At 56.7% G+C, this 25605-nt stretch overlaps 1 protein-coding gene across 2 annotated transcripts; it reads right to left on the bottom strand.

Moving 5' to 3' along the window:
• Positions 1-114: 114 nt before the first annotated feature.
• On the bottom strand, positions 115-25198 carry LOC114694245 (TRIO and F-actin-binding protein). 2 transcript variants are annotated; one of them, XM_028871110.2, is made up of 14 exons: positions 25032-25198; positions 19823-19879; positions 16897-16965; positions 16696-16785; positions 16291-16400; positions 14258-14786; positions 13544-13654; positions 6504-6651; positions 4626-4728; positions 4168-4327; positions 3961-4074; positions 2319-2405; positions 1450-1610; positions 115-812 (listed from the first exon to the last, which is right to left on the bottom strand). In XM_028871110.2, the coding sequence occupies exons 1-13, from the start codon at positions 25176-25178 to the stop codon at positions 1452-1454; spliced, it is 1884 nt and encodes a 627-aa protein (XP_028726943.1). In that variant the 5' UTR covers positions 25179-25198; the 3' UTR covers positions 115-812; positions 1450-1451. The 2 variants fall into 2 exon arrangements, with proteins under 2 accessions (XP_028726943.1, XP_028726944.1); XM_028871111.2 differs by lacking the exons at positions 115-812; positions 1450-1610; positions 2319-2405; ... (2 more) ...; positions 4626-4728; positions 6504-6651 and adding an exon at positions 10058-13404.
• Positions 25199-25605: the final 407 nt, after the last annotated feature.

Below are 25605 nucleotides of genomic sequence, written 5' to 3'. Positions count from 1 at the left end.
ACTCAGCTCCACCCTCAGAAGCCCACAGACCCCTGCTTCAGGTAAGGTGGAATACAGAAGCCATTAAGAACCTGGTCGCCCTTTCCTACCCTGCCCAGCCATCCACAAAGCCAGAGCTGCTGGAAGGTTTTATTAAGTTAGGGTGACTCATGGACCAGGAGAGATGTGTCTTCATGGGTAGCGCTAGTGGGCCGCACCCAGCGCCCCTCAGAGGAGTGCAGCTGTGGAGACAGCAACGGGTCCCTCTCTCTGTCCAGGGGTTTCCCCAGTCCAGAGGCCAGGGTGTGGACCTGGCCAGGGCAGAAGTAGTTAGTAGAGGTAGGGCAGGAAGAGAGGGCTGCTCCAGCCTTTCCCCTCTGGTCAACTCACTCTGGCCCTGCTAGGGCCTTTTCGAGATGCCCAGGGAAGGAGGGAGGCCTAGGCAGGGCACCGGAGGGGAAGAGGAGCCAGTGCTAGAGGCACATGCCACCAAGAATTGCCTTTTGAAGAAGTTTAAAGTGTTTTAGGAAAAAAAAAAAAAAAGGCAAAAGTTCTATATAAAAATCTCTTCACATATAAAATCCTGAAGAAGGTGCAAGGTAAGACCCAGTGCGAGGGACGAGCTCAGATCCGCAGTGTGTGTCTGTGCGTGTGTACGTGTGTGCGTGTGCATGTGTGTGTGTGTGTGTGTGTGCGTGTGTGTGTGTGTGAGGTGTGAGTGCACATGTGACCCAGGGTGGGGAGAAAGCTTGGCTTCTGACTTCTGTCCAAAGAAGGAGGGTGGCTGGTCCCCTGGGGCCGGAGGGTCCTCAGCTGAGCTGGACCACAGGGACCTGGAAGGCAAGAGTGACCACTGAGTGCTGGGAAGGCGGCCCGCACACTTTGGCCGGCTGGTGTGGACCAAGCCAAAGTACAGGCTGAACTGCCCACGGCTGCTGGCCCCGCAGCTGGGCCAGAGCCACTTTTCAAGGTGGCCTGGGGTGGCCTGACTCATGTGCCTTAGGAAGTCCAGTCTGATCAGGATGAGGAGGTAGACAGGCCAGGTCACGTCCTATTACACATCATATATCCTATCATATGGTATCCTTGCAAGCCCTCTGAAGGAAGGCATCTTTAGGGCTCTGAGGTCAGCGCTGGCTGCAGCACTAAGCTTGGGGGCTGGGGACCACTGATATAAACTTCGGAATGTGCCCAGGGTCACCACTAGCATGTGGAAGGACAGACTACTGGGCCGGTGACTGTGACAGTGTCGAAGACGCAGGGCCGTGGGTGGGGTCCTGACCCAGCCATGTGTCATCCTCCTCGGGACAAACATGCACGGGTTGACCCAGCAGACTCTGGACTGTCGTGGGGCCATAACCACTCTTTGTAGTCATTTACAGAAAGAGAAATGGGCCAGGGAAAGGAAGTGCTGGCCCTTCAAGCTGCATGGAGGGGACCGTGAATTTGCGCTGCCGGGTCCCCACCCACCTCTACTCAGCCAAGCTGTTTCTCACAGCCTCCTTCTCCTGCAGGGCAGCCATGGCCAGGCGCAGGTGCTCCTTCAGCTGCTCGATCTCGCGCTCCGACCGGGTCTTGATGTGGTTCAGCTCCACATACACGTCCTGGTACTTCCCCGTGAAGCGCTTGTCCTAGGTCAACAGAGGAAGACACCCACTGTGCCCCCTGCTGGTGGCACAGAAGGCCAGGATCCCCCAGTGATGGGGACCTCATTGTCCCTCCTTGTCCCATTAGAGGGGTGGCAGTTAGGGCCTGGGGAGGTGAAGCCTTTGCCCACGGCCACAATGAGTGGTAGGGTGAGCCCCAGGAGGGGCATGTTCGGGGGGGCTCTGGTCGTTCAGTAAGTTCTCTCTGCGCATTCTCCAGGCACAGCCAGTGCAGCGCTGGCTCATCTTCTCGGGGTCACCATACCCCCACAACTTGATGAAGGCAGGAAGGAGCCAAGGGCTGCACACGACTGAGTGGGCTTCCCAACTCCTCGCGACACTTGGAGTCAACCCACAGCTGGGCTGGGAGAGGGACCGGTCCTGTGTACAGCTCTCTTCCTGGCACCTAGTAGGTGCTCAACCATAATAAAGCCAAATGGCCTTGAGTGCCTGAACGCAAGTGTGACCTTGGGTGAGTCACACCCCTCTCTCTTCTCAGGCTTGTCTGCCGTGGGATAGTGAGTCCTACAGGGAAGGCCCAAGGAGAGGAGGCGGCTGATGGGGGGCCGGCGGGGGGCCGGCGGGGGCCAGGGGCCGACGGGGGGGGGGCACGATGGGGGCCGACGAGGGCTGGCGGGGGCCGGCTCAGGCGGGCACCTGGAGCACACCCGGCCCACAGCTGCCGCTGCCTACCTTGTGCATCACCTGGAGCTCATCACGGAGGCACTGCACCTCCTTTTTCAGGTACTGGAGCTCATTCTCCTTAACCCGCAGCAGCACCTAGGGACACACGCACAGGGCTGAGCCAGGACCTGTAGCACCGTAGGCCAAGGCTCCCCCGATCCACACCGCCCTGCAGCCTGGCACCTCTGTGATGTAAAGCCCCAAGTGCGACCTCAGCTCCCGCTGGGAGCCCCGGCACCCCACAGTCTACTGCCGCAGAGGTCCCTCGGCCTCTGTCTTCCTTTTCCTCACTTGTACCCCACACATAGTGCAGGTAGGACTCTCCCTGCTACCACATTGCAGCCTAACACTGTTCCGGGCCGAGGTGCTGGGCCGAGGGGGTGACAGGAGATCTGTGACACACAGGCTGGCCCTCCTGTGACCTGTAGCTATGACACTGTGGCAGGACCCTCGGAACTCTGAGGAGCAGTGCTTTGATACGTGGGGTACGCAAGCTCGGCAGGGCAGGAAAGCCTTTAAACTCCAGACTGGCCGTCTGCTGCCTGGTTCCCGCCCCTGCTTCCACACCAACAGCTGCGGGACCTTCCGGAAGGCCATTAACTTCTGTTTCTCTATCGGGTTAATGCAGACAGTAACAGTGCGTGTCTAATGAGCTTGATGGAAGGGAACAGACAGGGCTTAGAACTTCTAGGCACAGAGGCACGCCTTACAGCAGTGGTTCTCAACCTGTGGGTCACGACCCCTTTGAGGGATGGACAACCCTTTTACAGGGGTTGCTTAAGACCGTCCTACATAACAGATATTTACGTTATGATTCCTACCAGCAGCAGAATTATAGTCATGAAGTAGCAGCAAAAATAATTTTATGGTTGGGGGTCACCACAATATGAGATACCGTTTTGGGGTTTTGTTTTGTTTTTCAAGACACTGTTTCTCTGGCTGTCCTGGAACTCAATTCACCACCATGCCCAGCATTGAGGAACTGTTTAAAGGGTGGCAGCATTAGGAAGGTTATTATGTTTGCTAATAAATGAAACAAGAGCTGGGTGACCCTGTAATCACTCACACTTTCTCCTTTCAACATCCCCCATAAGAAGAGGGCTTGCTACCCCTGACCCCTTGATTTTTTTTATTTTTGGTTTTTCGAGACAGGGTTTCTCTGTGTAGCCCTGGCTGTCCTGGAACTTTCTCTGTAGACCAGGCTGGCCTTGAGTGCTGGGATTAAAGGCGTGCATCACCACTGCCTGGTTATTTATTTATTTATTTATTTGTTTTTTGAGACAGAGATTCTCTCTGTAGTTCTGGCTGTTCTGGCTATGTAAACCAGGCTGGCCTTGAACTCACAGAGATCTGCCTGCCTCTGCCTCTGGAGTCCTGGGATTACAGGTGTGCACCACCGTGCCCAACATGCTAGCTGTTTTATATTTTTAAGTTACTGGGACTCGCATGGCCACACAGCAGGTGGATGACAGAACTGGATCAAACGCTAGAATTCTGACTTCGCCTAGAGGGCCCCAGAGTTCTGAGTGACATCTGCAGGTGACACCCAGCCCGTTAGGGAGCCAGGGGTTGCCGGGCACCAGGGAGGGGAGGGGAGTGGAGGGGAAGGGAGGGGAGGGGAGGGGAGGGGAGGGGAGGGCAGGGCATTCACCTCCAGCTCACAGGGGCTCCTCCCACTGCTGCGCCCGCCGCTGTTGCTGGTGCCCTGCGAGGCGATGAAGCTGCGCAGACGGTCGATCTCCTCCGACAGGTGGGAGTGCAGCTCCTGAGGGAACAGGGACGGTCAGGGTGGGGACAGCAGCCCCGCCGCCGCCGCTGCCTTCTCGCCGCCCCCCCCCGGGGGGGCCGCTCTAGCTACCTGGTTGTGGCGCAGCAGCTCCTGGCCCTCCTGCTGGCAGCGTCGCAGGGTGTGCTCCCGCTCCTCGGCCTGCCGCGTCAGGGCGCCGATCTCCAGGCACTTCTGCGAGTACCTCTCGGACAGCACCTGCAGCTCCTGTTTCAGAGCCTCCATGTCCAGCCTGGCCAGCACGGGAGGGGACAGAGGTGGGTCACGGGGGCTCCCATTCACACCGCCATAGCCCAGGCACCCGGAACTGGTGCCGGGGCAGGGAGACACCTAGTGGTCAAGAGCAACACTGCAACCCAGCTCTAGGAGACACTAAAGGGGTATGGAAGTCAGGACTGGGCACTGATGACCCACGTGTCCTCCGCCAAGGGCCCTCAGCAAAGCCCCAGTCACACCTATCAGGGCGAACGATAGACTCAAGAGGCAGACCCACCCCAGACCCCAGACCCCAGACCCCGCGGCCATCTTACTGGTGTTGCTTCCGAAGGCCATCCGGACCCTGCTGGAGACTCCGTGTTTTGCTCAGTTCCCGGCTCAGCTCTTCTTGATATGCCTTCTTCATGGCTTCAATGGCTAGGAGCAGAGCAGACAGGCAGCGGGCAGGTTGGAAGGGGGTCGACACGATTCCATTTGTACTGGTGCAGACGGGGCCAGAGGGCTGCAAAGAGCGTGGCCGAAGCTATGTCCTGAAGCCAGCGGCTGTGGGGGAGCTGGCCAGCCTCTCTGGGTCCTCCTTGAAGTAATCCTGTGTGATGGGCTCTCCTGGGGTGATAGGTTGGTATCTAACCACTGCTACCTCCTGCTTGTGGTTTCCGGCTAGCCTTTCACAGTGCTCCGTGCCATCCCTGTAGAGCCCGGAAGGGCCCATGCATCAAGGCCCTGCCTGGCCTGTGGTCCAGAGGTCAAGCTCTGCAGACACTACAAAGCTGTGTAACTGACTCAATCCCCCTGCCTCAGGACCCTTTCTGGAAGGTGCTTAACCATGGCGCCTCCTTTCCAGAGGTGACTAGAGTTAAGGCCTGACATGGAGAGCAAGGCCCAAGCACTGGCTCCTGCTGGCTGATTCTAATGGGGAGCTCCCAAGAACCCACCATGTTCCCCACGCTGTGCAGGGCAGGGTGGAGAGTCTACAAGCCTCCAGCCTTAGATTTAGCCACAATTCCAGAACGCAACACCTCTGAACACTGGGAGGATCTCGTTCCTCCTCGGTGGCAGTCCCTGGTGGTCTGTTATTCAACCCAGCGCCACTTCCATCAAGTTCAAGTTCACTGTCGAAACTCTGGTGCTGCATCACTGGGCAATGCCTGCATCCTGTTGGGGAGAGGCAGCCACTCTAGGCTGCCTGCTGGGTGGGTCTGTCCTAAAATGTGAAAACAGCCCAAGGCTTGGCAGAAGTGACCGTGTGGAGCTGAGCACAGGGAACACTTGGCCGGTATCGGCAGGATGCAAGCTCCAGGTCATCTGACCTTATTCGTGACTCTGCAAAGCCAGAGGGGCTGCCCAGGATGTGCCGGGCACACAGCAGGTGTACAGGAGACAAAAAAGGAGGATGGAGTTTGTCTGTCTCGGGTGTTTCCTGTTTTTGGCTTGGGGAGAGTGAGGCAGTTCGGGGCCCAGCTTCACCGGCAGAGCACAGGCTCTGGGCTCAAAGCCCGGCTCTCTCATTTCCACGCTGTGCCACCTGGGACAGGTCGCTAACCACTCTGAGGCCCGGCTTCCCCACTCCCTGTTTACCATGAACACTCAGGGGCTCCCGTGAAGAGCAATGTGTGGGGCGTAGAGAGGTACACACTGCCAGCCTAGTGCCAAGGTCACAACCATACCGCGAGCATCCCAGGGTCTGGCACAAGTACCTGGGCAGGTGACACTCTACCAGAACAGACTGTAGCTGATGGGTGTCTTCCCCTAGCATGGAGGTGGTGTGTGGCTTGAGGTTACCCCTCAATGTCTACAGAACCCAAGGAAGAAAAGTCACGACCCATGAGAGGGGAGATATCTCTCTCTCTCTCTCTTTCTCTCTCTCTCTCTCTCTCTCCATTTTTCCAGACAGGGTTTCTCTGTGTAGCTTTGGCTGTCTTGGAACTCACTCTGTAGCCCAGGCCGGCCTCGAACTCACAGAGATCCGCCTGCCTCTGCCTCCCGAGTGCTGGGATCAAAGGCGTGTGCCACCGCCGCCCGGCTGAGGGGAATCTCTTCCGGCCTCTCTTTCTCCTTTTCAAGCTGGGCCACAGATCACTTCTGGGGCTCCCAACCCCTACTGACTCCTTACCCCAGCCCCTTACCCTAGGAGCTTCCCAGTCCAATGCGGAAGCGCCAGGCCCCGCCCGTGGCACGGCCCTGGTCCTCACCCGAGGCTGTGGCTGCGGTCTCCTCCGCCAGCAGCCACTCCTTTTCCTGCTGCAGCCGCTGCAGCTCTCGCTCATGGTGCCGCTGCAGCTGCTCCATCACCTGCTGGTGTGAGGACTCCATCTCCGCCAGGCTGCGCTCACAGGCTTCCTGCGGGCCAGAGGCCAGGGAGGTCACGAGGCTGCCCCCCCCCCCCCAGGCTAGAAGCCCTTCCAGGCTACGAGCCTCAGTGTAAGCCTGCCCAGGGCCAGGCTCATTACCCGGCTCTGCAATGCGACACCGTGAGTCCATGCCTGCTCCCACTGCCACCCAAGCCTCCTCAAGCGCCAACTTCACCCGCCCCTTTTCTGCTTCAAATCTTGCAACGATTCCCCACTTGCAGGATAAAGTCTGGCTCCCACAGTCCCATCTCTGCCGAGCAAGCTCGGTTCTAAACCCAGTTCTCGGGACCGTGAAACGGTTCAGTGGGTGAAGGCACTTTGCCCTGTAAGCCTGAGAATGCAAGAGTTGACTCCATGAAGCTGTGTGCTGACTTCCACATGCCATGGCATGCATGCGTTCACCCCCTCTCAATAATAACAACTTAGAAAAACCGATGCTATCCTGCCTGCAGTGGGAATGCCCTACTTCCTGGGTAACTCGCTTTCCCCACAGCCCATCATTTTTTTAAAAAAACATTATTTATTTATCATGTATACAGTGTTCTGCCTGCAGGTCATAAGAGGGCACCAGATCTCATTACATACAGAAGGTTGTGAGCCACCATGTGGTTGCTGGGAATTGAACTCAGGACCTCTGGAAGAACAGTCAGTGCTCTTAACCTCTGAGCCATCTCTCCAGCACCCGCACCCCCCCCAGCCCATCTTAAACACCTTTACTAGTTCTGCCTCTGGGCAGCCTCTCGTCTGCCTCCCGTTCTCCGGGAATATAATAGCCTGGTGACAAGGTACACCTGACCCAGCTTAGGCCTGGGGTGCAGGCCAGGGTAAGTCACATGGCAGGGCCTTAGTAAATGAGCTGGAACTGCTGGTGTCGTAAAAATGGTTTTGTAGACAAGGTGGTAGGCAGTTAGACCCGTAATGTCTACTGTTGGAGCGCCCACCGCGCCCGATGTGTGTGGACAGATTGGTGCCACCGTCATCCTTTTGAGACAGGGTCTTGCTATGGAGCCAGGATGGCCTTGATCTCACAACATTCCTGCCTCAGCCTCCCTGAGTGCTTGGGATTACAGGCATCATTGCATTTTTTTTTTTGCAACTCTAGCCCTTGCCTGGGCAGGCCCACTCCTAGGAACATCCCACAGGAAGTCACCTGTGGACAAAGACGAGGGGACAAGTGGGTTCTAATCTGCAAAGGACAACGGGCAGCAGCTGGAGGGCAGAGATGCCACGTGGACTGCTGTGGAATGAAAGCTGGCTGCTGACAATACTCCTGAGTGCAAAACAGGCCACTGCCTGCCCTGGTCCAGGTATGCAAAAACACAGAAAATGCTGGAAGGATAGTGTGGCAGGCTGAATAACAGCTCTCCACGGATATCCATACATGACCTGGGACGGCCTTGAGAAGTCCATGAGAAAAGAAACTAAGGCTTTTAACCAGCTAAGACTGTCCTAGACAATCTGGTGGCCTGAGGAATGGAGGGGGGGAGGTGTGGGGGCGCAGAAGACAAACATCTAGAGACATGACCAGGAGAGTGGCAGTGAGTGAAAAGCTTTGATATGAGGGTAGGGAACACAGGCTGGGAAACAGGCAAGGCTGTGGAGCCCACGGTCCCACCTGAAGCCTAGGAAAGGAGTGTGATCCAGGCCCCCCACCCCCACCCCACCCAGCCTGTGTCAGGTTTTAGCAAGAGGACCTGGCAAGTCTGTGTCACTGACCCAGCTGTCGATGGTACTTGTCCCCTTGGCCTCAGGAAGCTGATCCAGACATGCTCAATGGGGGGCAGAGGTACACAGGGGGCTGGCGGCAGCATCAGGACTCATTTCTTCTTACATTTTTTTTTTTAGGGGTGGGGTGCATGAATGCCACAGGACACTGGTGGAGGCCAAAGGGTCTTTCCTTCCTTCTATCATGCGGGTCCCTGGGATGGAACTCAGGCCTTTAGGTTTGGAGGCAAGCACCTTTACCCACTGAGTTATCTCGACGACCCTTGTGGACTCGTTTCTAACCTTTTGATTTAGATAAATTTTGCAGTGGAACCCGGAGTTGAGGGTGCTAGGAGAAAGCTCTACCACTGAGCTACAGCCCCAACCCCAACCCATCGTTTGACTTTTTTTTTTTTTTTAAGACAAGGTCTTGGTCTAATACTTTAGCCTCTAGCTAAGGCTGACCTTGATCTTACCATCTTTACCATCTGGCCTCAGCTTCCCAAACAATGAGATTATACACCATCATTTGTGTTACTTAAAAAAAAAAAATAATAAATGTAAATGTGGCTCTTGTATAATTTTTTTTTATTAGTTTTTGATTTGTTTTGTTGAGACAGGGTTTCTTTGTGTATCTCTGGCTGTCCTGGAACTCACTCTGTAGACCAGGCTGACTTTGAACTCACAGAGATCCACCTGCTTCTGCCTCCTGAATGCTGGGATTAAAGGTGTGTGCCACCACTGCCAGGCAATTTTTTTGGTTTTCTGAATCAGGGTCTCATTATGTAGCTCTGGCTGCCCTGAAATTCACTACGTAGACCAGGTTGTCTTTGAACTCATGGAGATCTGCCTGCCTCTGCCTCCGGAGTGCTGAGATTTAAGGTGTGCACCATCATGCCGGGCTATGTTTCTTATATAATTAAAAAAATGTTTGGGAGCTGAAGAGACAGCTGAATGGGTAAGCTACTTTCTGTACATAGAACCTGAGTTCAGATCCTTAGCATCCACGCACCCACATAAAAACACACCAGTACCTTAGTGCTGGGTGTGAAACAGGCAGATCCCCAACTCCCAGCAAGTGCTAGATTCAGTGAGATACCCTGTCTGAAAAACGTAAGGTATAGTAGGTCATAGTGGTGCACACTTTTAATTCCAGCACTTGGGAGGCAGAAGCAGGTGGACCTCTGTGAATCTGAGGTTAGTCTGTCTACATTCCAAGTTGCAGGCCAGCCAAGGGTACACAGTAAAACTTGATCTCAAAAAGAAAAGAGGAAGGGATGTCTAGAGAGATGGATCAGTGGTTAACACTTCCTGCTCTTCTAGGGGACCTAGGTCAGGTGGCTCACCCCCCTGGAATTTCAGCTCCAGGGTTTCTGAAACTCTTTTCTGACCTTGGTGAGTGTCCACACATACAAGACACACACACACACACACACACACACACACACACACACACACACAGACTCTGACCTAAAAAAGGTAAAGAGACTGGGCAGGTGTGGTGGCGCACGCCTTTAATCCTAGCACTCAGGAGGCAAGACAGGTGGATCTCTAAGAATTCCAGGATAGCTAGGGCTACATAGAGACCCTGTCTCAAAAACAAAAACAAAAACCAACCAACCAAACAACAACAAAAGACCAAAGCAACAACAACAGCAGCAATTAACTTCTGGTCTCCACATTAGCACACACACACACACACACACACACACACATGTATACCACATGCATAAAGACAAAGGAAAAAAACACATTTAAGATCACTAAAAAAGGGTTGGGGCAGGGAAGAAACCCAAGTCACAGAAGGCCACATGAAGGAATATAGTTCCTCCCTCACCAAGACCCCCACACGCACACTACCTCTGCAGCTATTCCTGGGACCACAGTAGGCTTACAGTGGGGAGAGGCTGGATCCAGATGTTCTGAGTGTGTCCAGGGGATACCTGTCCTGCTGGGTCTTTGCTCCTGTTCTAACTGTCCCCTTACAGACCAGGCCACCTAGGGAGGAGAGACAGCCAACCACACTCCACCATGCGTCCCCCGTGAGCCTCGACCTCCATCACAGAGACCTCACGAGGGCCTCCTGTGAGGCAGAGGGGCTCCTGGACACAGCATTCCAAATCTGTGGGGAGCTCAGCAACAACGGGGTGAGGGCCAGCCAGATGCCAACTGTGACCTACCTTCCTCAGTGCCCAAGATGTCTCGGCACTGGCCACCTCTCTGCCGCGACATCGAGGTGGAGGAAGACGTACTGTGGACCCTGTTGCATTAGCTAGAGGGTCCTTCTGCCTACTTGAGTGTTGCCGCAGGCCCCACTCCCCACACGGCTGTTCTGCAGTGGTGAACCCCCCAGCCCTGCTAGCGGGGTACCCACTCAGCCTGACGGAACAGGCTGGAGGATCGCTTCCCGGCAGTCACCTCTCCAGGAGCAGCTGAGTTTCCAACCACCTCCTCCAGTGGCTGAGAGGGACAGGTGACCGGGTCCCTCTTCTCTCCAGAACCTGCCATCCCAGCCATTACTTTTTCCTGAGCGGTTTCCATCTCACCTCTGACCACCCAGGTCCTACCTGCCCCACGCCTGCCCCAATCTACTGTGGATGGAGTGCTGGCAGCTTTGGAAGTGGCCCATGGGACAGAAGGGGACCAGAAAGCAAGGACTCCAGGTCTCTGCCTATAGTTCTGGGCCTGAGTTTCCTCACTGGGATGCTTAGGAGCCACAGTAGAGCTTTTCGGTTTCCAGTGGAGTGAAACAAGCTTTTCCTCAGACGAAATCTAAAGCTGGTTCTAATTGCAAACTCAACACACACAGCTGCTCTGATCCCAGCAAGTGGACCTCTCCAGAGAGGAGTTCCCAGTTCCACTCAGTGACCCCAGGCTGTGGTACTGGCTCAGGCTGCATGCCAGGCCCCACCCCAGGGCAGGACCTGACAGCCCTGGGCTGTTTCCTCTCTTAGCCCAGGTAGCCCAGGATAGCCTCCCCACCAGCCCCCAAGTCTCCGCTCCTTCAGCTGATCGCCCCACCCGTAATGAAGCAGCAGCCCCTGCTAGTGTGGCGGTTCCGCCCCAGGACTCCAAGGGCTCTCTTGCCCTCCCAGACCCCAGTCACCAGGGCCCAAGGTCTCCCATCAGACCTCTGTTCTTGGCCAGCCTTGTCTTAGCCTCCTAGGCTTGGACCTTGTCCTCTCCTCACCCACTGTACTCTAAGATCACCTTGTATGTCTCTGGAAAACTCAGCCTCTGCAGGAGACTAACTCTCAGCTTGTCCTTGGGGCCTCTACCTTAGGCACCAGCCGCCTTCGGCCATCTGCCATAGCCAAAATCCCCACCCGCTCACCACTAGAGCTCAGATCAGTTGTGACCCTCAGGGTACTTTCCAAGAACCTCCTCATGCCAAGCCCCCAGGGATCCCAGCATTCCTTTCTCTTCTTGGCACTGGTATGTATGGTATAGACTATAGACAGCTGACTGCCAAATTATTTGGAATTCTGACTCAGCTGTTAAGCAAAAGTACTTTCAAAAAAATTAAATACATAGAATGAATTCACTAAAGGAGGTTGTGAAGGTTGGTGGTGATTATCAACTAGACAGAATCTGGAGTCACCTAGGCAACAAGTCTCCAGACAATGGTGAGGGATGATTTATGGTTAGCCTCTGGCTGTGCCTGTGTGGAAAGGCCTTGATTGGTTTACCTGAGGTGGAGAGACCACCATAAAGGAGAGCAGTACCATCACGGGCTGGCGTCCTAGCCTGCACACGATGTAACAGAGTGACTGAGCATAAGCACCCATCTCTATCTCCTGGCTGCTTCCTGTAGCTACAACTTCCTGTTATGATGGACCCTGAGCCCAAACAAACCCTCTCTCTCTCAAGTGGCTTTTGTCAGGATATTTTATCACGGCCACAGAAAGTAACAAGACAAGAAAATGTCACGGCTGATGCTCGACATGTGTCCGCCTCCTGATGCCATTCATTTATATTGTGTGTGCATCCTGACCTTGAGCCTGGACAGCAGAAGCCCTCTGCAGCGGATGCTGACCCATCCCAAGCTCAGGGCCTTCGGACCACAGCTTTAACATCAGCCGCAGAGGGAGGCTCACGCCACGAGAATGCTCAGCGTCTCCAACGGGGACTCAGTTTATTGTTTGCTACACTGCCTGGAACCGAGCAAGTCATGAGAATATGCCAGGAACGCAGACTCAGCCTCACACAGTGTCAGGTCTAGAATGACATTTATACAGCACAAAAACGGTGAACGACGCTGACTAGAATATACTCGGCCTCAACAGAAAGCTATCATTCAGTCCAGCAAAGGATTTGCTTACAACACTGATCTTGAGAGGTTCTGACGTCTCTTCATCTTACTCGTTAGCAATCAGCACACATGAGAACCACCCGTGTATGTTAACCAGCTGTGGCCACAAGGATAAGGAGAAATCATTAAAGCACTCTGAGAAATATCCATTTCTATATGGAATTCACAATAAGAAGGAATGTATACTTTATTTATACTTTATCTACTAGACAACCTTTTATAATTTATAATAAATATATGCACACACACACACACACACACAATTTTTTCTGGTGAGTTAGTTGTCCAGTTGTGAGAACCAAAGTCATTCCCAGACACAGACAACTGTCCCGAGGGGACAAAGTCATTTCCCAGGGAGGACAAAGTGGCCCTGGAGGGAGAAAGTCCTCCTCCCTCGTTGAGAACCGCTCTCCCAGGCAAACTCCTGAGGGCACACTGGAGGCTCCCAAGTCCCGCAGACCTCCTTGGTAGGCAGGGGAAGCCTCTCCCTGTATTTAGAGAGTGACTCTCGGGGCCACCGGCTCCCCACTTCCCCAGTGACGCAGGAAAGAGGTCCAAGGGCAGAGTGTCGCACAGGGACTCCCACACAGGCTCTGCAGGCAGCTGGGCCCATGCTCACATCCCACCTCTGACACCTGCAGGCTGGGGAACCTCGGGCACGTCACAGACCCTCTCAGAGCTCAGTGGCCTTGTCTGTAAAATGGGCACAGTGATCATGCCCACCAGCTGTGGGGAGATTAATGACATGATGTGTAGCAAATGCCTGACAGGGATTCTCACACACAGAGAGGGTTCCCCACACGTGGCTGCTCTCTGACAACACAGCAACCGGAAACCTGCCCCCCACCCCACAGAGCAGCCTTACCTGTGAGATGTAGCCTGGAGGGATATGGCCGTCCTCCTGGGGTCTGGAGGCATTCTGAGGCGCTTCCCCTCGGAGACGCCATGCTTCCAGCTGGGCACGGAGAGACTGGACCTGGGACACAGGAAGACCAGGTCAATGGGTGTCAGTGTCCTGAAATGGGGAAGGGAGCTGGTGGACGACAAGGAGGAGCCGGCAGCTACTACCTCCACACAGCTGCGGGCTCCCTGGGGTGCTCAGTCACAGCTCCGGTTGGGAGCAGGGGCGGTAGCCCCAGGGAGTGGTACAGACAGACACTTTGTGGCTGGGTCCAGGATGGCGAGGTCCATGGCCCCGGGTGAGCTGTGACCCAGAGATGACCAGACAAGGTTGGGAACCGCACACTGTAGGCACAGATACCTATCATCCCATGACTGTATTGGGGGCACATCCCTGCGCCTCACTTCCCATGTGTCAAAAAACGGGGCTTAGCAGGTCAGAGGTCATGGGGGGCCAAGAGGCCCCTAACAGAGCTTAGGGTGCCCAAGTCACACGGTGAAGGGACTGTTCTCCACCTCTCCTCTCTTCCCTGCGGTTAGGGACAGAACAGAGACAAAGCCATCTCTACGGCCTGGGGGAAACAGTCCCCTGTGAGGAGACTGAGGGGTCAGTTGGCAGGTCAGACATGGGGTGAGCTCATGGCTGTAGGGCTGGCTGCCAGGCCAAGGTCAGGCCTACCTCCTTCTCCAGGGCCTCATGGCTGTCACTTGGGGGCCCCCGGCGCTCGCTGTGGCCTTGGTTGAGCAGGGCGGTGAGTGGCACTCGCTTGTTCTCCCGCAGGGGCAGCTTTTCCAGCTCCTGCCACTTCTTTTCGATCTCCTCGCTGAGCCGGCTCTGCTGGTCATCCGTCAGGGGGGCACCGAGGCCCCTGCGAGGCCCATCCCCACTGGGCGTCTCCGGGGCCCGGCTGTCCGTGGACTCGAACCACTTGCGTCTCTCCTCGGAGCGCTGAGCCAGGTCCCGCTCCAGATCCTCCTGCTTGGTCGGCCGCTCGGGAGTGGAGCGGGACAGAGTGCGCACGCGCTGCGGGGAGCTCGGGGTCAATGGCGAGAGCTCCACGTAGTCCAGCGACGGCCGTGGTCCATCCGCTCTGCGGGGGCCACCCCGGCCGATAACCTCAGAGCCTGTCCGCTGCTCCCCTATCTTCAGGGAGCCCTTCGGGGTGCCATAGCCGTGCAGCGTGTTTTCCTTATTGCAGTCTGAGAGCCTAGGACGTCAGCAGAGCCACGTCAGGGCGGGGGGGGGGGGGGGGGGGGAGTTTTGGCCCACCTCGGCTCAAAGAAGCGCTTTCAGAGGGGTTGCCCATGTGCCAGGCTCCAGGCCAGGGACGGGACGTGGACTCCAGCGGGCAAGCCGTCCTGACTAGCGGTGGAGAACTCACGCTTCCTTATCGTCAGACCCTGGGGGGACCCTAGCGAGAGCATCTGCCTGCAGATTCCCTCTTAGTCCCAGTCACTGTATCTGGATCACGGGCGGGCAAAGCCTCACGCGGCACGGCTGCGGGGCTCAGGGTGCAGAGCAAATGGGAGATCCTCTGCAAATGCTGATGCGTGTGCTACTCAGGGCACAAAACAACAACAAAAACGTACAGGGGGCCGAGGGCTGGCTCGGCGGTTAGGAGGTCTGGTTCCTGGAACTCACACGGCAGTTCACAACCCAGGGGATCTGACACCTACCTCTGACCTCCACGGGCACTGCATGCACATGGTGCACATACGTCTATGCAGGCAACACACACACACACACACACACACACACACACACACACAAAACAAAATACACTTAAAAATGCATAAGGCTAGGCAGGCCCTGGGTTTAGGGTCAGGCTCAGTGTAGGCAAGGCTGATGAGGGAAGTGAACGGAGCACAGGTCGTTGAGACCGTGAGTGACAGTGGCAGCTCAGCCAGTGTTCCTCGTCATTCAGCTCCAAACTACACTTCCCAGCATCCTCTGCAGCAATGTGATCATGTGACCACACGGGGGGGGGGGGACAGGTAGAAGCACCTCCCTCTAGAGGACCTCCTCAGCAATTCAGCTGTGCCCCCTGTCCTGACGACCGAGCTGTGAGCTAAGGGCTGCTGAGCGGCACACCAGGCCTGTACTAACACTTCTAGGCCAACCCTGCAAGGCACTCCAGCCTGCAGACTAAATGGCCCAAAAGCATCTTCTGCAGGATTCACCAAGGGCCCTGGACTCGTGCCTACCGAGGTGCAGACACGATATCCAGCATGTCAGGTGAGGGATGCAGACGGGAAAGCCTCTGGCCGCTGGCCGAACAACCAGGGTGTAGCCAGGCTTGGGGATCCATGCTGCGTCCCTTGAAGACCACACTGAGAGCTTCAGCTCCCCACACACTGTCACAAACAGCCCCCCTACCCCCGCCCTCTACCAGGGCAGCTAGGGGGAGCCATGTGCAGAGGGGGCCTAGCAGCCGGAAGAGCCCTCTTTGCCTCTCAAGCCTCCTCTGTACATCACCAAGACCTTCTCCAGCTTTTCGAATGTAAAGGACCCAATGAGACAGAAGGCTAGACCCTGAGCTCTCAGTGGATTTCTGGATGGCCAAGAGCATGTACGATTCTTCCTGAATTTTGTTGCTAGAGGAATGGAGCCCCAGGACGTATACAGCTGCAGGGCCCTCAGGTGAGAACACAGAACCCCATTCAGGGACACAGCATCATCACTCCCTCCCCAGGGCCCAGCCCAACACATACTTGGTGACATCTGGGGCTGAAGTTGGACGCACAGTCTTCCTGAGAGCCTCAATCCAGTTCCTCCGGATGCCCGAGGTCATGGCCGACAAGGTATACACGGCATCTTTGGTCTGCAAAGGCAATCTACATGTAACTTGCCACATGGCCAGCCCTGTGTTCCCTCCCCGTGTGGAGGTGGTCCTTCTTCCCCAGAGGGTGTTATAAGGCTGAGTGGCAGAGGGTACGAAACCCTTCTGCCGGCCTGTGGAAAGTGCCCCGCTCCAGGTCTCCCTAGACATGCTAAGCATGGGCATTAGCACGGCTGCCTGGCTGAGGATCGTCTGAGGGCAAAGGAGTGAGTCAGGCCAACACCTGCCCAGGGCCTGGGGTTACACCCCCTGCCCCCCGATCTGCACGGAGCCTCACATGGATCTGGAAGCCATAGTTGCGCTGTACTGCGTACTCTGTGACGTCTGTGCAGGAGCGCAAGTCGATCTCGCCATCCAGTTCATCCGCCTAAAGCAAGAGGATCCACCATGGTCTACATGGGCCCTGAGGAGCCCCGCTTCACAGACCCCGACCATGGGTCCCAGCCCTTTCCAGGGCCCACCCACCCAGGCACCTCACCTCCTCAGCCGTGGAGTCTCTGTAATATTTGAGGCTTGAATCCGTCAGCACAAACCAATGCTTTTTCCACTGCGAAGGAGGAGATGGTGAGGGAGGGGCGGGGGAGGGAGGAAGGAGCCTGTGTGTGCTTGCCCCATCCCTTACTCCCATTCTTACAGCTGGGGGGTGGGAAGGGAGCCACAGCTCAGAACGGCAGATCTGGAGCCAGGCAGACAGTGGCTACGAACTGGCCCAGTGGGCAACCTTCCTTTGGCTTGCTGACACCCCCATGTTACTGTTTTTGTAGTTTTGAGACAGGGTCCCATGTAGCTGAGGTTGGCCTTCGATCTGCGATGTAGCCAGGATGACCAACCAGCACATGTATGGGTGGGTACATGTGCCACAGTGTACATGTGGGTCGACTCTGCGGAGAGGTTCCCTTTCCATCACTCTTACCCTTCCTGGATTCCAGGAATCAACTGGAATCAACTCAGGTCAGCAGGCTTGCCATGGCAAGTGCTTTACCAGTTAAACGGTCTGGTTGGCCCGACCCTGACCTTCAGAGCATCCAGCCTTCACCTCCTGAGTCCTAGAATTACAGGCATGCGCCATCATGCCTGGATTATGTGATGCCGGGGGTTGAACCCAGCAGTCATGCCTGGTAGACAATGATACTATCAACTGAAGGACTCTCAGCCCATTCCAGAGCCCTCTGAACACATCAGAGCTCAGTGTGTGCCTTTCTCCAGTGCCCATGACCTCTGAGAGGTCAAATGCCTAGCAAGTCAGTGACCAAGTCGGCCCAGACCTCTCAAGTCTTTTTCCACAGGCCCACTGGATTGACACAGGGTCAAGGACAAAGATCTCTCAGACAGAAGGACTAGAAAGAAGCCTGGGGCAGGCCACCCAATGCTGCTTCCCCATCCCTGCTGTGGGCGGGTTACACACATGTTCCACTGTGAGAGCGCGTCAGTTCACGCTCACATTTGTGATTCTGCAGTTTGAGTGTCCCTGCACTGCCTCTCGGGAGGCAAAGGTCAGGCCGCCACGCCATGTGGGGAAGGGGCAGGCAGGCAAACCTGGCACTCCACGCGCCAACCTCAGCCTCCCTCAGGCTCTTCCCACTTTACTGGCAGCTGGGATCGGCCCCCTGCCAGGATCAGTGTCCCCCAGTCCAGTCCTCCTGGGGCTCCCCTGACACCACCAACCCTATAGGTACTGTTTCTTGAGGTTTTGGGTTTTTTTTTGTTTTGGTTTGGTTTTTGGTTTTTGGAGACAGGATTTCTCTGTGTAGCTTTGCGCCTTTCCTGGATCTCACTATGTAGCCCAGGCTGGCCTCGAACTCACAGAGATCCACCTGCCTCTGCCTCCTGAGTGCTGGGATTGAAGGCGTGCACCACCACCACCACCACCACCACCACCACCACTGCCCGGCTGTTTCTTGTTTTTGTTCCTTAAGGACATGCTACGGTTTCTAGCATTCGAGGGTGTTGCTTTCTACTTCTTTCTGTGGTCTCCCTGAGGAAGAGGGTTTAGCACCAGCAAACCAGAGCATGGGTGTTGCCTTGCTGTGTGCCCTTCAGCTGGAGTAGCAATGTCCCCAGTCTTCAGAGGTCTGACTGCACAGTGTGGAGGACAAGAAGAAGTCCCCAGGCTTTGGGTCAGGCTGGAGGCATCCATCCCTCATGTGTCTCTCATGGCATGTGAGATCTTGGATCTTGGGAACAATCTAATCTCGGGTACCACTTGGGACCTCGACCTGTCTCTGCAAAGGGGGTGGGTTCTGTGGAAAATGGTTTCTCGGCCCTCTCGGCCTACTCTGTCACTATGTGCAGCGGGATGGAGCTCTGAGGGCCTAAGGTACCAGGGTCTAGGCCTGAGCTGCCCACGGCATCACTTAGCCTGAAAGAGGTCTCGCTCTCGTGGGCCTGGCTCCCATCTGTGCACAGGGAGCCGGGCTGGCTGCACTCCCAAGGCCCTTCCAGTGTGGACATTCCAAAACCCCATGAAAGAACATGAGTAACGGCCAGTTCTGGGTGGGGCCCCTAATCCCTCTGCCCTCCAGGGACCTTGGGTAGGGAGGCCAGGAAGGGGTCACTGGCCGGGCGCCAGGCCTTGTGTGAGCCTGGAGAGCAGCCACCGAGGGACGCTGAGCAGGCAGCAGGGACAGAAGGCTGCTGGCTGCGGGGAAGAAAGCGCGTGGGCAGGAAACACAATGCGATTCCCCTTGGCTCGGAGCCCTGCCCGGCATGCGGGCCGCACGCAGATCTGAGCCACAGGCACATGCAGGCGGAGTAGGCAGGGAGCCAGCCTAGCTGCCAGCCTCCAGCCTGCCTGGCAGCTGACGGAGCCGAGCTGGTGAGCAGCACTGCCTCGGATGTTTCCAAGACTGGGAAGATAAGGGGTGAGGAGTTGAGCTCCCAGCAGGCCACAGAGGCTTCTGGGCCCCCTCAACCCAGTGACCTCTGTGACTCTGTTCTCCACTTTGTCCAACATTTGCACGGCCTAGACCTGGTGACCGAGGCTGTGATTTCACCAACAGGGCCCCGGGTTGGAGAGACTTTGGGGTCTGTGCTCTGTGCCCCACTCTGTACCCCAGTGTCTGGAAATCTGTACAACTCAGGGGAAGCCTTCGCCCAAGACCCTCAGACCCATAGCTAGCACTGTCATCAGGAAGGAGAGCCAAGCTGCTCCTGGGGAGAGCTGGGGATCGGAGCTGGAGTGTGCATGGCAGGCAGGGAGGCTCCACTCTGTGACTTGTGTGTTAAAGCTGGTGAGGAAGCTGATAGCCAGCAACCTGGCCCTCCTGAGTTCCCACGCATCCTGGCCTCCCTTTCCCTGGACCAGAAATCCCTTTAGGGTTTTCACCTGGCCCTCACCTTTACCCCGTGCCCACCCCAAGGGCCTTTCCATAGAAGGCCTGCATCGGCCCAGCCCAGCCTCCTACCTCTCCAGGCTCATCCAAGATCGACATCCATCCCTTCTTGAAGTTGAGCAGATCAGGCTATAGGTGGATGGAAAGGCAGACGGTCAGACTCAGTAGGAAGGCCCACCGGGCCGCCAGGAGGGAGTGTGACAGGCATCTTGCCCTAAGTCCTGTGACACTGAGGTCCTGGGAGACCAATGAAGAGGGCAAAGGACCCAGAGAACTTGCACCCAAACCAAGCAGAACCACGCAGGCTCCCGGCCACTGAGACAGCTTTGGCCCTTTTCCCCGGCATCTTCTGAGAGCCAAGAGGTTGGGCTAAGTGGCTAAGACACATACCCAGATGTCCAAGCTCCCTGGCCCCACCCAAGATGGAGAGAGAGGAGACAGAGGCAATGTTGCTTATAAAGAGAGCTCTAGGGAGTCCAGAGGGTAACCCTGAGAAACAGCCTGGCAAATGCCCAAGTTTTCTTCAACAAGACCATGGTGGACTATTTGGAACACAACCTAGTGCTCTACCCAAGCTGTTGATCCGCCCACCAATCCTCATCTCTCCGAGACCCTGAAAGGTTGAGCCAGGCCCCGGCTGAGGGCAGATGGCCTCTTTCCCCTAGGTCTCCTTGGACAGGCCATGACACCTCAATCCTGGCTATGCCTACCTGGCAGGTCCTACCCAGGGAGGCACAGCCCTGGAGTCTGGGGCCCCCCAGCTGCAGCATGTTCCACAGGGAGGCTGTGAGCTAGGTCTCTCCGCCCAGGCCTACAGGAAGCTGCTCATCCTGATGTGCCCATCTGGAGGGTATCATCCCCAGAGCCTTCCCTGTCCACTAGGGCCCTCGTCTATCTAGATCCTCGTCCTTCAGTAGCCTCAGCTCCTGCCCACTGGAGAGAACAGGGCGGACCAAACAGGCGGGCAGGGAGGAGGTGGCCACCTGTTGCCATGGCTCTGAGCCCACCTATCAGAGTCTGCATCAAGTGTGCCTCACCGGGCCGAGGTGTCTGGTTGCGGGAAGGGAGTCAGTGGCACAGTGCAGCGGGGTGGCGGCGGCGGCGGCGGCGGCGGGCAGCAGCTGGGAACCAGAGCCACCTGACCCGGCCATCTCTGTGGGCCTGCTCTCCTCTAGAGTACCCCAGTTCCCTCAGGTGGAGTCAGTGTGCTGAGAGAGCCCCAGGCCAGCAGTCTGAACACCTATAACTATCCACAGCTCTGGCAGGGGCTCCCTCACCCTGCATACCTGTTTGAGGGAGGAGGCGGGCAGTGCTCCAAGCCCGGAAGCCCTGGGGCTGTGATCGTCCTGTTTGCTTTCTATTCTGTCAAACCGTCTCCCGGTCTTGGGGACAAGGCAAGCCAGGATGCTCCCCCAACTAAGACTGGAGACAGTGACCCAACCACAGCTGACTCCACTTCCCTTCAGCGTGGTCCTCCCACCTCCACAGCCCCAGGACCTGGAAGAGAGGCCTAGTCACAACAGGTCTCAGGAGAAGCAGTGTAATAAATATCTTCTTGTCACAAACTCCTGGGCTTTGGGGCAGATCTCCTGACCCCAAACTGGCCCCAAGGAGCCAAAAGTCAGGGCTGGGTCTGTGGAGCTGGCACCATGAGGCTGACCCAAAAGAGAAGGCCCCCCAGGCACAGTGACAGACAGGGACCCAGAGTGCCGAATTAGAACACATGCCTGGCCCCCTCCAGGCTCTGGCTCATATGTGGCAAGTGACTGAATGTACTGCAGTCTAGGACAGCTCCTAGGTGACTCCCAAGACCAGGACCAACAGAGGTGTGTCAGGTCTGGTGTGGCCTAGCATGGTAACTCCAGGGAGAGAAGACCAGCAAAGGGAGTCTAATCCTTCTGGGAGGGGAACTTGTGGGCAGGGTTAAGAGATCTGACAGGAGCTAGGGAGATTCAGTCAGGGAAGCATGTGTCACACAAGCGCGAGGACCTGAGTTTGGACCCCCAGCACCCACATAAAAAACTGGGTGCAACGGTATAATCCTAGTTCGGAAAGATGGAGGAGGATCCCTGGGGATGCTGTCAGTCAACCTAGCTAAACTAGAAAGCTCCAGATTCAGCCGAGAGATCCTGTCTGCAAAGTAAGGTGCAACATACCCAGAATCTACCTCTAGCTTCCTCCAGATGTCGGTGCGTGCACACATACACACACACACACACACACACACACACACACACACACAGGTACACACACGCATGTGTGCACGCACGAATGAACAAATAAAACCGAATCCGACAAGCCGCATCCAGAAAGCCGCCACCTCCCCAGCTCCTCCGGCTCAGCTGCCTATTCTCCACCAACAAGACCGGCGTGAGGAACACCCACAGGCTCTCATGCCCTCCTCCCCAACCAGTACCACAGGTCATTCCTGCCTGTCACCTCAGCCACAGCTGCAGCCCCTTCTAAGCACAGACCTTCAAAGGGACCTTGCAGGGGGGTCATCAGATGCCTTAATCTCTCATGCCAGCCTGGCCTGCTGCCCCCACCTACTTATTCCAAGTATTCCACCACACTGCGCTCACAGATCCCCAACACTTGGTGACAAACCCCCAAGTCCTTTACATCTGCCATGTCCTCAACCTGAGATACTAAGTGTCCTTCTCCACTGACCAAGCCAAATCCCTACTCATGCCTTCAGACCTGCCTAACAGCATCATCCCGGCAGTACTTACCCCATACCGCCCGCCTACTGCCCACAGCCACCTCCCACACCCCCCTGCAGGGCCCCTGTTGCATTTAGGATTGCTATAAGCACTTTAATTTTCCCGCCAGGTGGGCTGATCAAGATCCAGTACGTGTGGGAGGTGGAGGTGGAGGGCGTGGCACAGGCCTTTAATCCCAGCACTCAGGAGGCAGAGGCAGAGGCAGGTGGATCCTTGGGAGTTCGAGGCCAGCCTGGTCTATAAAGTGAGTTCTAGGACAGCTAGGGCTGTTTCACAGAGAAACCCTGACTTAAAAAAAAACAAACAAAAGATTTAGTACAGATGGGCTCAGAGTCTGCAGAAAAAAAACAACAACAAAAAACAAAACCCTTTTAAAGGCACCAGGTACTGCTGGGGGTGGTGGGGGTGGTGCATGCCTTTGATCCCAGCACTCAGGAGGTAGAGGCAGGTGGATCTCTGTGAGTTTGAGGCCAGCCTGGTCTACAGAGCGAGTTCCAGGACAGTCACCAAAACTACACAGAGAAACCCTGTCTCCAAAAAAAAAAAAAAAAAAAAAAAAACAACAACAACAACAACGAAAAGGCACCAGGTACTGTTCTAGGGCAAGAAATCAGCTGTGAACAGAGCTGTGGCCCCTGCCCTGGTGGAGAGCTTAGGAGACAGACAGTAAACACAAAGAACAAGTATATAATTTGATGCCCGGCAGTGGCTGCAGAATGAGGCTCCTTAACAAAGACTAAGACGAAATGTGGAAGAGGCCCTGGACCAGGTCGGCCCGGATCTACCAGCTCCCTGAAGCCTCTCTTAGCCAGCCCAGCCCTTGGCCACTTGCTCTGTAGAGAACACTCCGCTGGGAGCTGGGTGTGTGTGTCAGGGAGATGGGCTGCAGACATGAATGGAGGGTGAAGGCTAGGAGGACCTGGGACACGCTCGGGTCTGAGCGGTGCCCAGGATGAGCCCAGTGAGCACCGTGAATGGTAACCACACGCCTATGCCCTGCTCCAAACCACTCATGGCTCCCCGCGGATCCCGGCTCAGGCTGTGGTCCTTTCTCAGACCCCTTCTCGAAGCTTTCGGCATCCCTGAGATGGCCATGAGCCTTTATGGACACACCCCCTTCCTCCACAGTCCATCACCATCTGACAAAGACTGGTAATCAGAGGACATCTCCCTCGGGAAGCCCCCCTCCCACCAGCAGGGATGCTCTAGCCCTCCTCCTGGCACCCCTCGTCCAGGATACAGGCACACATGTGGCGCTCAGCAGACGCACCCTTGCTTAGCACGTGCTTCCTGGGAGTGGCAACTGTGTACATTTCTTATCTCTCCCCAGAAAGCAAACTGAGAACCGACCAGGATATAAATTTTGGCCCAGGCAAGGCCAAACGGCAGCATCACCAAGGCCATACTTCCCTCCTGTCCACCTCAGTTTCCCCAACTGTACGACAGGGATGGTATCATCAACCTTAAAAGGATCAATCTGGCACTATGAAAGCATCCAGTTTAGGATCTGGCAGGCACTCTGGGCCAGGCAACCACCTCCCCCCAGCCCAGGACACTGACTCAACTCCTCCCCCAACATCCCTCTGTTCAATAACAGGGAAGGGGAGGCTGCTGACGCCAGGAAAGGCCAGTAGGGAGGTGGCAGGATGTGCGGAGGCCGAGGAAGTCCAGGCAGCAGAGCCAGGTCATCACACACACACACACACACACACACACACACACACACACACACACACACACAGCAGGGGCCCCCACAGGCCACGCCCCCAGCAGCACAGCCCACCCCTCACCAGGCCCACCCTTGCGCATGTGCGCACACACACCCAGTTCATCCTCCTCCCAACCCCAGGAGGGTCACCAGACTCCTAGAGCCTGTCTGGGGCACTGGGCAGAAATCAAAAGCAGTCCCACCCCTCCATTCCAGAACATCACCGGCCAGGTGGTCAGACCGACCTGGCAAAGAGGCTGTTTCTTCTTTTACACTCAAGGACACCCCACCAGCGCCCCTCCCCAAGCCTCAGTTCGCTTGGCTGTGACATGGGGAGAACAGTGCTCTCAACTGCGAGATTTCGATAGGATCCTCAGGGCACAGCCATTGATTGACAAATCTTGGTAAGAGCCCACCTCCAAGAGAAACTGAAACTTCTGACTCCGCCCCAGGCCCCAGCGCCCAAACGCTGGGAGAACCCAGTTCCAGCCGCCCCAGGAGGGGGTCTCCCAACCGTGGGGGTGGGCGGGGCCGGACCCCCCCAAACTCTGGCGGGAGCCCACATGGGCTGGACAGCCATCACAGGTCAGGTCAGAGCGACCCGTCCAAGGCCCGGAGCACCTCTCCCGAGGCCCAAGCCAGGAAGCCTGTGGGGAGCCGGACTTCCACCAAGGGGGCTGGCAGGCGGGGACGACAAGTGTCGCCCTGGGTCTGTCAGTGACGAGTGCCCTCAACCGCACGCACGGGCTCCGCGGGAGGGCGGAGGGCAGGGGACCCGGGGGACAGGTCTGGATCGAGCTGCCCCGCACTCAGCTCCCGGCCTCTCCGGGTCCCAGCTGGGGCCACTCACCGTCATGGCGGCGCCCCGGGACGCTGCTGGGGACTCTCGGGCCGGGCTCCGCGGCGCACCCAGCCCGCCGCCCCTCTCGGCCGCCGGCCGCTTCAGCTCCAGCCCTTCCCTTCCCCGGAGCTGCCCCGGCCCCTTCCATCCGCCCATAAAACTTTTTTTTTTTTTTTTTCAAACTTCCTGGGAGGACCCGGGAGGGCCAATGGGAGGCCTGGAAGCCGGGGCAAACAGCGGCGGGGGCGGCGAGAGGACCAATGGGAGCGAGGGCCGGGCCGCGGGGGGCGGGGCCTGCGCGACGGGGCGGGCGGATGGGGCGGCGGGCAGGGAGGGCCGGGCTCCGGCCGGCCGCTTGCAGGAAGGAAGGGCCAGCGTGCAGGTGACTCTGCGGGCGACAGCGCAGGGGCGGGGCGGCCCGAGCTCACGGCTGGGGCGGAGAACCTGAATCGTCGTCACCCCCCCCACCCCGCCCCACAGCGCCCCAATGTTGGATGCACCCGGCCTTGGTGCCGAGGTTGCAAGGCGAACGGAGTACAGCGCCCAGTACTAACGACTCAGGGAGCCCCACTCGTTTTCTGGC

Source organism: Peromyscus leucopus, chromosome 20 (assembly GCF_004664715.2).
Source record: "Peromyscus leucopus breed LL Stock chromosome 20, UCI_PerLeu_2.1, whole genome shotgun sequence".
Taxonomy (NCBI): Eukaryota; Metazoa; Chordata; class Mammalia; order Rodentia; family Cricetidae; genus Peromyscus; species Peromyscus leucopus.
Note: the sequence above shows the minus strand (reverse complement) of the source record. Positions and strands in the feature narration are given on the sequence as shown.

What these genes read in the sequence shown, in the direction of transcription:
- LOC114694245 (XM_028871110.2), bottom strand. Translation starts at nt 25,178, where the DNA reads ATGGGCGGATGGAAGGGGCCGGGGCAGCTCCGGGGAAGGGAAGGGCTG. An exon ending in GAGACTCCACGGCTGAGGAG is followed by an intron (nt 16,786 to 16,896) that starts GTGAGGTGCCTG and finishes CTCTTGCTTTAG; the next exon opens with GCGGATGAACTGGATGGCGA. An exon ending in AGCTCCAGGTGATGCACAAG is followed by an intron (nt 1,611 to 2,318) that starts GTAGGCAGCGGC and finishes CTGTTGACCTAG; the next exon opens with GACAAGCGCTTCACGGGGAA.